General features: G+C 41.8%; 1 protein-coding gene across 6 annotated transcripts in view; it reads left to right on the forward strand.

Moving 5' to 3' along the window:
* The first annotated feature begins 477 nt into the window (after positions 1–477).
* ULK2 (unc-51 like autophagy activating kinase 2) overlaps positions 478–12,750 on the forward strand; it is a 66,068-nt gene continuing 53,795 nt past the window's right edge. For all 6 annotated transcript variants that reach the window (XM_059906997.1, XM_059906996.1, XM_059906998.1 and 3 more), the window contains exons 1-5: positions 478–622; positions 1,506–1,598; positions 2,747–2,788; positions 11,433–11,465; positions 11,755–11,791. In XM_059906997.1, coding sequence (XP_059762980.1) covers positions 533–622; positions 1,506–1,598; positions 2,747–2,788; positions 11,433–11,465; positions 11,755–11,791 — 295 coding nt within the window. In that variant the 5' untranslated portion in view covers positions 478–532. The remainder of the gene's footprint in view (positions 623–1,505; positions 1,599–2,746; positions 2,789–11,432; positions 11,466–11,754; positions 11,792–12,750) is intronic.

Raw genomic sequence — 12,750 nt, forward strand, 5'->3', positions numbered from 1 at the left:
CCTGCCGCGCCGAGCGCTGCGGCAAAGAAGATGCGCTGACGTCGCGGAGAGCCGGCAGTCGGCGCGGAGCGGCCGACGCGCGTGTGCGGGGCTGCTGCGGGGCAGGGCGATAGGGTACTGGGCCGGGCCGGCGAAGGGCGGCGGCCGGCGCTGAGCAGTGCCCGCGGGGAGACCGAGGCGCCGACGGGCGGGGATGAGGGGCGCCGGGTCCCGCACCTTTACCGGGTGCGCGCGCGGCCCCGGGGGCGCCCAGTGACGGAGGCGGCGGCGCCCCTGCCCGGCAGCGCCGAGCCCGCTTCGCCAGGGAGCCCGCGGCCGGCATGAGGAACGGCCGGGGCCGGGCCAGGCCTCGCTGACCCCGGCCCCGCGCGGCGCCTCCCCGTTTCCGCCCGGCCTCTCGGCATGAGCGCCCGCTCGGGCCCGGGGCCTCGGCTGCCCCAGCTCGGCGGCCGGCGGGCGCGCTCGGGGCCGGCGGGCCCGCGGTGCTGATCGCCGCCCGCCCGCCCGCCCGCGCCGACCCCGGGGCGCGGCCATGGAGGTGGTGGGCGACTTCGAGTACAGCAAGCGGGACCTCGTGGGACACGGGGCCTTCGCCGTGGTCTTCCGGGGGCGGCACCGCCAGGTGAGCCCCGCCGGCCGGGCCGGGCGGGCGGCGGCGCCTGAGGCGCGGCCGCGGTGGGTGCGAGGGGGCTGCGGCGGGGCCGGGCCGGCAGCGCACGGACCTCCCCGGTGGCCGGTAATTGCAGACCCAGCGGAAAACCGGCCGGCGGCCCGCGAGCCCGGGGCTTCCCCGACTCGGTGTCGCCTTTCCCCGCGCGGGGCCCCGACGGCCCCACCGGCCTCAGTCCCCGGGGCTGGGCGGGGCGCGGGGAGACCCGAATCGACCCGAAAGCGGGCTTAGCTTTTTTTTTTTTTTTTAAAGCTTTTGCTGTTTCGCAAACAGGCTCCCAGGAGGTTTTAGGATCTAAAGAATTTGGAAAGGCACCTCGGGCGTGGAAATAATCCTAGAAGGCTTGGGCCAAGGGGCAGGTCCAAAGGGATGGCCTGGTTGCTTAGCCGATAGAGTAATAAATACTACTGACTTTATCATGAGAGTAACTTAAAACTCAAGGGAAAAAAAATAGCGAAAACACGTTTAATCCTACCTAGCTGTCAAATCCTGTTTTCAGTTAACTACACCACCTCCCAGGTTATCCTCCTTAACTTTTAAATAGTTGTAAATAAACTGTGTCCTTTTTTCACTTAATGCTTGTTACTACGTGGTCTTCATATTTGTTTATTTTTACTGGCTATCTTGTAGGACATTAGCTTGCTACACCTTTAATTTATAAAATCATTTTCCTGTTAGAGATTCGGGTTCTTTTCTATTTTTCTTCTCAGTGCTGTTACATGAATTTGCTAAAAGCATCTTTGTGCTTATAGATTTTTTTTTTTTTTTTTTTTTTTTGCTGTTGAATTGTTTCTGTGGAATAATTTCCAGGAGTAACAGTGTTTTTCCTTTCCAGAAAACTGATTGGGAGGTAGCTATTAAAAGTATTAATAAAAAGAACTTGTCAAAATCACAAATACTGCTTGGGAAGGAAATTAAAATCCTAAAGGTATGTTTCTTTATGTGGTATTTCATACTAGATTAAAACTTAAATGGATACACGATGACATCCTTTGCAATTTTGGTAGTTGGCCCCAAGTTTGAGAATGTTCACCGTTGCTCTCGTTTTTTGCACGCTCAGTTTTTTGAAGCATTGAGTACTGGGAAGCTATTTTTAAGAACAGATGTTTGTGGCTCTTGGCCAGTGCCTAGAGGGATTACATGAAAACTGCTTTTAGCTTCTCATCATTTCTTTCCCTTAGTTATTGCCTTATTGTTTGAGAAGAGGCAGGTCCCTCTTACACATTATTTATCTCTTCTGCCGATTCCTTTCATGTTACAGTTAAATTTTTTTTTTTGGGAGAAATGGGGGCAGTTGGAATCTTTCTTCCTTATAAATTGAACAAAGTTACTTTCCTTGGAAGTGGTCTTTTTATTTATTTATTTATTTATTTAAAGTGGTCTTTTTAGATCACTCACAAGTACTGTTATCCAAGTGGGATGCTTTGAGGGAAAAAAAGAGTCCGTGGTCAAATAAGTGTGGAAAATGCTGTTTACTAAATACTTCTTGGAGAGTGACAAAGCACTTGACTCATTAAAGAAAGTCGAAAAAAATGATACAATGAAGAGACCAATTTAGGTGTGTTTAACCCAGTGTTTCCCAAAGTAATATAAACATGGAACCTTCATCTAACATTCATCAGAACTACTATTCTCTGGACAGCTCTTTGGTAAGAATTATAGCTTGTTGAATTATACTTCGTTTTCTTTTAGGCAAATCGTGCTTTTTAAAAGCACTTTGGAATTTTATGCCTTTCTTGTTAGAAATTGTATATTAAATCTGAAAGGCTAGCAGAAAGTATGTGGTCATACTAACTCTGACCTTTATTTTGTAAATGAGAGTACTCACCTTGTTAAGAGTCTAAAAAATTAAGACAGTAAAAAAAATATTTAGGCCCCAAGTAAAGTTCGATCAGGCACATTTGTTTTTATTCTTCAGTAGACTGAATTGTTCTAATCTAGTAACAGAAGTATGGTATACTAGAAGTAGTATAAATGGATGTATATGTGTGTGTATACTTAATTTTATTCGTGTATTGAAATATTATAATTATTAGAATAAATACAAATATTTTGAATTCTCGATTTTCTTAACAGGAACTTCAGCATGAAAACATTGTAGCGCTCTATGATGTTCAGGTACCTTATTTTGGATTTTTAAAGAAATATTTGTATGTTAATAAAGAACTTAAATTTTTTTTCTGTTTCATACAAATGTAAGTGAATCTTAACAGAAATAGAAAATTGCCTTATTCTTGTTGAAAAGATATATAGCTTGAGCTGTGTGTTTATTAAGAATTTGTTTACAGTAGCATAGGGCAGAAGGATAAAATAAATAATGGGCTGCATGAGTAAACTTTCTGACAGATGATAATATACTATAGGAGTCGTGTTGTCTTAGGTCAAGTCCAGATCTAGCATCTCTGTGATAAATGTAGAAAGGACTATATTGAGCTATTGAAAAAATCAGGTAGAGCTTTTTTCTTACTGCAAAAGCAACATTTGCTAATAGTGGAGATATTAGACAATATGTGGAATAAAAACAAGGAAACTCTGCATATTCATCTAGGTTTGTCTGGGATTATCGCCATGGCATACAGTAGAGTTGCATTATGTGTGGAGGTGGGAAGGCTGGGTTCTGAAGTTACTTTCTTTTTTTTCCTTTTAATAAATGTATTTATTTTATTTATTTTTATTTGTGGCTGTGTTGTGTCTCCGTTGCTGTGCTCGTGTTTTCTCTAGTTGCGGCGAGCAGGGGCTACTCTTCATCGTGGTGCGCTGACTTCTCATTGCGGTGGCTTCTCTTGTTGTGGAGCACGGGCTCTAGGCACGCGGGCTTCAGTAGTTGTGGCATGTGGGCTCAGTTGCTCCGCGGCATGTGGGATCTTCCCGGACCAGGGCTCAAACCCGTTTCCCCTGCACTGGCAGGCGGATTCCCAACCACTGCGCCACCAGGGAAGTCCTCAGAAGTTACCTTCTAAGGCAACATTTCTATAAAATCAAAATTACCCTTGGCAATCCTTGTAAAAAGGCCAACTTTGGAGAAAATTCCTGTTTTTTGGGTGGAGCACCAGAGCAAGTAGTTGGCTTGTATTTAGGGGCCATATTGTGCTTTATAAATCCCTGCATACTGGAATCACACGTGGCCAGTGGTGTTCACCCGGTGGGAGCCCCAGGGGTCTGATACTGAGGAGCAGCAGATTGAGCTTTTCCCTCCCCTGTGATTCCGGAAGCACACCAGGGTAAGCGTGATGGGTGTTATCTTGTTCTTTTGTTTTGCTTAGTCTGGGCAGTGGAATTCCAGAAAGTAAATGAACGTGTTATGTGATGCTGCCGTGTATGTTTCTAGCTGAAACCTATTCTGTATACACTCGCGTTACTCAAATTCATTCGTTGCGTGAGGTTTGAGGGGCTACGGTGGCCAAGCGTTTGTAAGTGCAGGGAACAAAGGAGCAAAGCTGTGAGTAGAATGACGTCCTTGCTCTTAGTGTGCTTAGTTTTAGTGGACTGCTCTCCCTCTATGTCCTTTTAAAAATATATATAGTCGTTTTTCATGTAGTCATATCATACCACAGAGTATTTATTTAACTAAACCCACGTTACAAGATGTTAAGGTTTTTCCCATTGTAAAAACAAATGCTACGAGGAGAACACATAGCTTCTGAAGATACCCAGTTATTTCTTGTAAGTTGAATTTCTAGAATTGGAATTACTAGGACAAATAGCATGAACAGTTTTAAAGTGTTTGATGGCAGTGTGTGATTGTTCTCCAAAAATATTGCAGTTTAAACTCCACGCACAGAATATGTGCGTGCTGTGGGTATATTTTATTACCTATTTAAATGGGTGTAATTTATTCCTTCATTTGAGAAATTTCAAAGCAGCCTAGAAAGAAAGGGGAAAAAAGTTTAAAGTAAGAGTGATCTGATGTCACAGTCCCTATTGAAATGCCCGTTCTCCTCAGAGCTGTTTGTGTAGTTGTCTTCGTCTCCGTAGATAGAGGGCACCAAGTGGTGCAAGTCAGCGCCTCGTACAAAAATTGTTGAATAATATTAACTCTTAATTTCCCATCTTTTGAGAAGTGCAGAAAACCCTGTCAATTTCAGAGTAGGTCTTGCTTTCAGCGTAGAGAGTGTAGTTGGATTTTTTCTATCAGAATGAGGAATATTTAAAGTACTGGTTTTGGCTGCAGAATGAGATAGCATTAGGGAGAACATGTACTCAGAAACCAGAATTATGGAACAATTGGGAATGTCCAGGTGACTGCATGAAAATGTTTACTGTTTTGTGCATTGTGTACTCCTGGAACTAATTTGTAAAAATAAACTTAAGAACTATTAGTCAAATGAATCTAGTCTTGAGCATTTGGCTGTCCAGTAAACAGAGTTTGGATTTGCTTCCTGGATTCCGACTGTTCATCAAGGGGTACAGGGTGTTTGCACCATTCTCACTGGCCATCGCTTGTGGAGGTCCACCTCAAGTTTGTGTGCACTTTGATGAATTGAGAACTTTTGACATTGTTTGTAGTGATCAGGTTTCAGCTTGGATGACACTTAAAAAGAAACACATTTTCCCTAATTACAAAAGTAATATATGCCCACAGTTAAAATATTCCAACATTGTCAACACAAATAAATTGGAAAAGACATGGCACTTCCCAGAGATAACCACTGTTTGTTATATTTATTTTAGAGTTTTCTAATTAGATATATGAATCTATAATCAAGTGGGAGGAGGCGGGGAGAACAGGTCAGCTTCCCATGCAGATGCGGCCTCTGTGAGGAGCCGACAGGAGGGACGGGTGTGAGGACCTGGAAGAAGGGATGTGGTGGGAGTGCAGGCGGGAGGGAGGAGTAGCGCTGAGTGATGCAGGAGAGGGTGGAGGGGCCACATGGGGTGGATCTCTAGTCTGAGGACAGTGCAGAGCCATTTGGGGGGTGCTATCATGTCTGTTTTTCAGAAGATACGTATCTTTGAGCATTCTGGGCATGAGATAAATATTGTCAGTTGGGAGTACTTCCCTGCATGAATGTCAGTGACCTGGATAAGCAAGCATCCACCTCTTGGTAATTTTTAGTATAGTGAGAAAAGATGCATTTCATAGACGGTGCTGGCCAACTGAGACATCTGAGACAAAATAAAGTTGGATGTCTATTTTCATCATTTTCCAAAATAACTTTTAGATGAATTAAAGGCTTAAATATGTAATCTAAGAGCTAGAAAGGTATTTTAAATCAGGATAAACTCAGAAGCCATAAAAGTGGTAGGGACATACAAAATTTTTTAAAAATTATTTCATAGCAAATAATATTGTGAACAAATTGACAGCCATAAAAAGGAACAAACTTGATACATGCCATAACATATGAATCTCAAACATTATGTTGAGAAAAAGAAGCCAGCTATATACAGCTACTGTGTGATTCTGTTTTTGTGAGTTTCAAGAGGAGATGGGACTCAGCTAGGGTGATAGAAATCGGGGAGAGCAGATCAGAGGTTGCTACTTGGTATCAGGGATGGACAGAAAAGGGGCATGTGGGAACTTTCTGGTCTGATGGAAATGTTCTGTATTTTGACTGGAAGGGTAGTTACGTGGGTGTATACATGTGTCACAAGTCTTTGTACACTTAAATCTATACCACAATAAAATGCAAAAACATGCAGTTGACGAATGGTAGTTTGAGAAAATATGTACAGCCCGAAAGGTGACGGGCTGACAGCTAAGACGCATAAAGCTTCTCACAAATTAAGGAAAAGACAACCCAAAGAGGAAGTGAGCAAAGGATACAAATTGTTGGTTCTCATAAGAGAAATAAAAATGGCTAAGAAATGGATGATATTCATGAACAAGTAGGGAAATGTAAATTAAGGTAACAGATGTCACTTCTCAGCTTTCCGGTGGGCAAAGTTAAAAAGTGCAGTAATTCTTACTGGTGGGAGTGGGGGGAGGTGTAAGCTATTCTCCTGTGTCACTGGCACAGATGTGAACCGCTAGAATGTTTTGGGGATGCTCTCCGGCGACTCCTTGCCCCCGTGCCCTGAAGAAGAGTCCCAACACTGCGGTCAGAGCCCTCCCCCCCGCCACCCCGTAGTGCAGGTAGGGCGTGTCCCTCCTCTGTGCGGACCCCATTCCTGTGAGTGAAAGCCCAACCCCGGTGCCCCTGGCTCTGGCTCCCCTGCTCTGTGCTTTGCTGCTGGTGTTCCATCCGCTCCGGCTTCCTTGTGGTTCCTGGAGCGCCGTGTCCCCCTACAGGGAGACTGTATGCACAGGACGGTCTCCGTGTCTGCGGCCTGCACAGGCACGCCCCAGCCTCCTTTAGGTCCTGCGTCAAGCGCTGTGCTTTCAGGGACGCTTTCTTTAGCCCCCTAAATAAAACTGCAGTCCCTGCCCGGCACGGTCTCCCCTCCTCCCAAGCACCTGTCACCTCTAACGTGCTCTGCATACGTATTTCTTCCATTGTCTTGCTCCTGACCCTCCCTGCTTAGAACTGAAGACTGGGGAGAACAGGGCGTTTAACTCTGTGGGCTTTCTGCTGTATCCTCAGGACCTGGAATAGTGTCTTGTATATAATAGGTAGTTAAAAAATCTTTCAGTGAGGAGAAATATCTGTCATCGTTAGAAATACACACCCTTTTACTAAGCAACCCAGATTCCTGGGCATCTCTCCCAGAGCCATAAAGGCTTGAGAATTAGGATATATGTCCAAGAACCAATATAGCTTTGCTTATAATGGCCCAAACTAGAAACAAGTGATGTTCCTTAGCAAGGGAATAGCTTAATAAATGGTGATATAGTCACACTATGACATATGACACACTTATGAAAAAGAGTTGTCTATATGTAGTTGATCTGGAGGGATTTCTTTGGTGTATTATTGAGTGAGGAAAGCAAGGTTCAGACATCTGTATGTGATATCCTATTTTTTCAAAGTAAAGTATGTGTATGTTTAACTTATGATTGTATGAGTAGGAGAAAGATATGGAAGGATACATACCAAATGTAAACATTGGCTACTTGGAGAGGTGAAGATAATTAAACAAAAAGGTGGAAATGAATTATATTAAAATTTTAAAAACCTAGCATGTACATGCTTCCTTTGGGTGTGAGTATGTGTACAAGTATTATAGATGCATGAAAACAAGACCACTAAGATATTAATAGCGCCTCTTTCAGATGGTGAGATTAAGGTGATTTTTTAACTTTCTTCCTTCAGATTTTATGTATCTTAAGTTTTTGCAATAAGCACATACTTTTTTTTATAATCAAGAAAAAAAGCAATTTTCTTCTTTTGAGGAAAGGGGAAAACCTACTTTTGCTTTCTTTCTTTCTGTAATCCTTGGGCAATCTTCTGATTATGAATTAGCATTCCAGGTATTCTTATGTCAGTTAGGGAGTATATATAGAGAGAGTATTAGACCTAATCATTATGGTTAGAGAAAGACATATTCTCCATTATAAATTAATACGCATACGAGTTTCTTAAAGTATGTAAAACACTGGCTACTCTGTGGAGAGTGGGCACGGGTGGATATGGGGCCACCATGCTGCAGGTGTTTGGGTGGGTGAAGGCACCAGTGGAAACGAGGAGGCCTGGACTGATTGATGGAATGTCTAGGAGGCCGGGTTGATAGGACTTGGGTACTGTAGGAGGTGAAGAAGAGGGAATCAGAGTTGGCAGCTCTTTGTCGTTTGTGTTGAAGTGGTTTTCCCAGCTCTCTGGTCTGCTCCCTGACCCTTCCTTGGGTTCCATTAATTTGCTAGAGTGGCTCACAAAACTCAGAGAAAACTTACCAGATTACTGGTTTATTATAAAAGGATGTAACACAGGAACAGCCAGATGGAAGAGATGCTTAGGGCAAGGTATCCACCCTGAGTGGGCCACTCTCACCAGATTTCATCATGTTCACCATCCTGGAAGCTCTTGGAAGCCTGTCCTTTTGGGTTTTTACGGAGGCTTCATTATAGAAGGGGAATTTCTGGATCATAGGCTATGCATAGGCCTAGCTTATACTGCCAGCGTATTGGCTTACACTCCCACCACATTTTGACAGTTCGTCACGCCACATCCTTGCCAGCACTCAGCAGTGTTAGCCATTCAGGTGATGAGATGTCTTATTATGATTGTGATTAGCGTTTTCCTGATGATTCCTGATTTGAGTACCTTTTGTAAATCTATTAGTCATTTAAATATCTTTTTGAAATTCCTCTAGAAGCTTGTTTTTCTATTGGGTTGTCTTTTTGTTATTAATTTGTTAGAGTTCTTTATATATTGTGGATATGAGTCGTTTGACAGATATGGGTGTTGTGAATGACTTACCCACTCTGACTTGCTTTTTTGCTATCCTAATCGTTTGTTTTGGTGAGTAGAAGTTCTTAATTTTAATGTAGTCCAGTGTATTGTTTCTTCCTTTTGTATTTAGTGCTTTTGTGTCATATTTAAGAAAACTTTGCCTACCCTAGGGTCATGAGGATGTTCTTTGTTTTTCCCCAGAGTCTTTATTGTTTTATCTGGCACATTTAGCTCTATAATCTACCTGGAAATGATTTTGTATGTGGCGTGAGGTAGGGGTCACAATTAATTTACTTTTACAAAGGGGAGCCAGTTGATCTGTTGCTGAACCGACATCCTTCCCTTCTGTACTGTCATCTCTGCATTGCGAGCTCACATGTGGGGGCCTGTTTCTAGACTCTTTTCTGTCCCCTTAGCCTTTACCTCACTGTCTTTTTCAGTATAGTTTTATGATATCTAGTATCATACTTGATATCTAGTAGTATCAATCCTCCAACTTTTATTTTTCTTTTTCTACATGATATTTAGTTACTCTTGGCCTTTTGCATTTCCACATACATTTTGGAATCAACTTGTCAATTTCCACACATGCACAAAATCTCCTTCGATTTTGATTGGGACTATACTGAAACTTAAGGAGAATTTCTTTGTGGAAAGGTTTTAAATTATAATTCAGTTTCTTTTTTTTTTATATAAATTTATTTATTTATTTATTTATTTTTGGCTGTGTTGGGTCTTCGTTTTTGTGCGAGGACTTTCTCTAGATGCGGCGAGCGGGGGCCACTCTTCATCGCAGTGCGCGTGCCTCTCGCTATTGCGGCCTCTTTTGTTGCAAAGCACAGGCTCCAGACGCGCAGACTCAGTAGTTGTGGCTCACGGGCCCAGTTGCTCCGCGGCATGTGGGATCCTCCCAGACCAGGGCTCGAACCCGTGTCCCCTGCATTGGCAGGCAGATTCTCAACCACTGCGCCACCAGGGAAGCCCTATAATTCAGTTTCTTTAACAGATACATACCTTTTCAAATTTTCTACTTCTTGTCAGTTTTAGTAAGTTGCGTTTTTCCTCAAATTGTTTTTCAGTGTATTCATTTCATGCAAATTTTGGCATACTGGCATTGAGTTGTTCATAATGATATCCTTTTTTTCCCCTTCTTTTTAGAGAATAGGTTTTTTTTTTTTATCAAGTTAATAAGAACTTTGAGTAGGGAAATGATGCAATGAAATTCATTATGTTTAGTTTTGTTGCTGGAAGTTCTGGGGAGTAGTTGAGGAAGTGGATGTCTTAATATTAGAAGGGAGGATAAATATATATTCAGCTTTGGAAAACCCTTGGTGTGGTCTGGCTCACAGGTATGTTGGCCTCACTTCTCAGCCCTTCTGACCCTACAAACATTTCTTAGTTCTTCCCTGGGCTCCAGTACCATTTCAGTTTTGATTTGTCTATAGATGGCTTGATTGGTTTTGCTACAAAATGAACGTTTTTTCTGCTTCTGTCGCTGACTCTTCCTGGCACTTGCAGCTCCTCCTGCTCCAGGTTACTCGGGTGCTTCACGTAAAGGACGGGCCTTTAGCAAGGGGGGTGTGGGAGAGAATGATTGAATCTAGGGAGATTTTCATTGCTTCAAAGGGGGGCAAAAGAAGGTCTGCCCGAGAAGTCAAAGATGTTAAAGTATTTCTGTCTTATTTATTATTTATTGAATGAGTGAGTGAATGCTTGGGAAAACTGAGTGGTTATGTGTACCCCCAAAATTGTGAAACCCAAGACGGGAATGTGTCTTTGTCATATTGAGGGAACAGAAGTTCTTTGTGTCTCCTTAGCCTCCCCTTAGTAGTTCCTCGCTCTCTTTCCTCTGCAGTAGCTAGGGCATGGTGCTCTTACGTGATTAAACAACACTGGTTTGAGATAAGATTTTTGTATTTTATACTTGAGAAGAAGAGAATTTTGTTGAAAGTTATGTTTAATGATTTCTCATGTGATAAAATGTCTTCCCTTTGCCAGCAATTCCCAAGTAATGTGATTGCCTTCAAATATACAGAAAAACCAGAAAAACAAAGAACTAAGCATCCTGGATCATGTATTCCAGAACTCAGATTGTGCATTTAGTGTTGCGAGGGAGGATTTATCAAGTCATTGCTCCAAATCGTAAACTTTTCAAAGTGGAAGTGCTTCCTTGAGGACCAGAGAATCCTTCCTTTTTTCCACAAGCGGTAACCATAACCAAAAGATGAATCTTTCTTCCAAAAGATGAATGTTTCTTTAGTTCTTTCCGTGAATAGAATTGAACTTTTTCATGACTACATTAGCGTCATTGAAGCTGAGGTGCTATGTCATTGTTTTGGGGATTTTAAATTTCACTTACGAATGGATTTTGTGATTTCATTTTAGTTGTTTAAAATGGACACATGTACTATTTTTATTAACTGTCATTATTTTTTAAATTTGTGCTTAATTTTTTCTCTAATCTAAACCATATTTAATATGTTTTCTTTCAGGAATTACCCAACTCTGTCTTTCTGGTGATGGAGGTAGGTAGTATACAGGTTTCTGTTTAATTTATTTCACATTTCTTTTGATTAATATGTACTTTAAAATTGATGGTAGGTTATTCGAAAATTTGGATTAATAAAGGTTCAGTGATTTAGATTCTATTTTATAAGGAATATAAAATTTTAAAATGTTGATTCTATAATTCTTATAATTTGTGTGAGACTAGATTTATATTATATACCAATGTATTTTTAATTAAAGTTAACTGATAATGAATTAAGCTTGAATCAGTGTCTTATTTTAATTACTTTTTCTTTTATATATCAGTATTGCAATGGTGGAGACCTGGCAGATTATTTGCAAGGTAACTTTTTTACTTTGTCAGTGTTCAGTGTAGTAATGTAGTCTGTTTAGTCTTCATTTACTTCTGAAATATGCTACCCCTGTTTTCTGTACTTGTATAGAAACATTCAGTAAATATTTGTGTATGTGTAATTGTGGTCACTTTGCTGACTGACTGTCGTTTGTTGTGGTTTTGCTCCTAAACTTTGCTTGTGTATAAGTACTTGTTTATGTGTGCCTCTCTCGGACAGTTTGAGAGGTAGGGCGTCTCCCCAAGAGAGAAAAACCAACAGAATTTCTCTTCAAAAGACGCTAGTGGGCTGCTGTCAGTGAACCTTTAGTCCATTTCATTTACTTCACAGAAACAAAACAAAACAAACCATAATGGAAGAATGTATCCAAGAATGTGTTTATTAATGTGAATGTTGCTCGTACATTTTTTAAAATGTTATAAGGGATTAAGTGTAACCTTGAAATTACTATGTGGCCCAGAGGTAAGATAGTTTGTGGCCCAGAGGTAAGATTTTAGTACTAGATGTTGCTAGTATCTAAAGTGTATTCATGTAGGACAGTAAGTGCTCAAATCAAATTGTGTGCCTCAAAAGTGCTTTTTAAAACGACGTTAGATGAGGCCAGCACCTACTTGCTTGCCCCTTAAAGATACACGGGGAGTAGGCAAAAAGACAGGGAGAGGTTCGTCACTCAGCCTAGAAACAGGCCATGGCAGTTGATGGTAAAAACACTAAGACATCAGTAAATACACCCACAAAGGGTATGGACAGTTTACAGAAGAGAAGCAACATATTTTAAATGTTCCAGTAAACAATTCCAAACAATTAAAAATGAGATTTTAAAAATCTTTAAAATATAAAATGTTGCTGAGATTTGGAAAGCCATGTAGAAATAATGTAAAGAACACAAGGATTACTCCTTCTAAATACAGCTGAAGCTCCTGTAGGCCCTTCTGTGATCCTACTCCGG

The sequence above is a fragment of the Balaenoptera ricei genome, chromosome 20, assembly GCF_028023285.1.
Source record: "Balaenoptera ricei isolate mBalRic1 chromosome 20, mBalRic1.hap2, whole genome shotgun sequence".
NCBI lineage: Eukaryota > Metazoa > Chordata > Mammalia > Artiodactyla > Balaenopteridae > Balaenoptera > Balaenoptera ricei.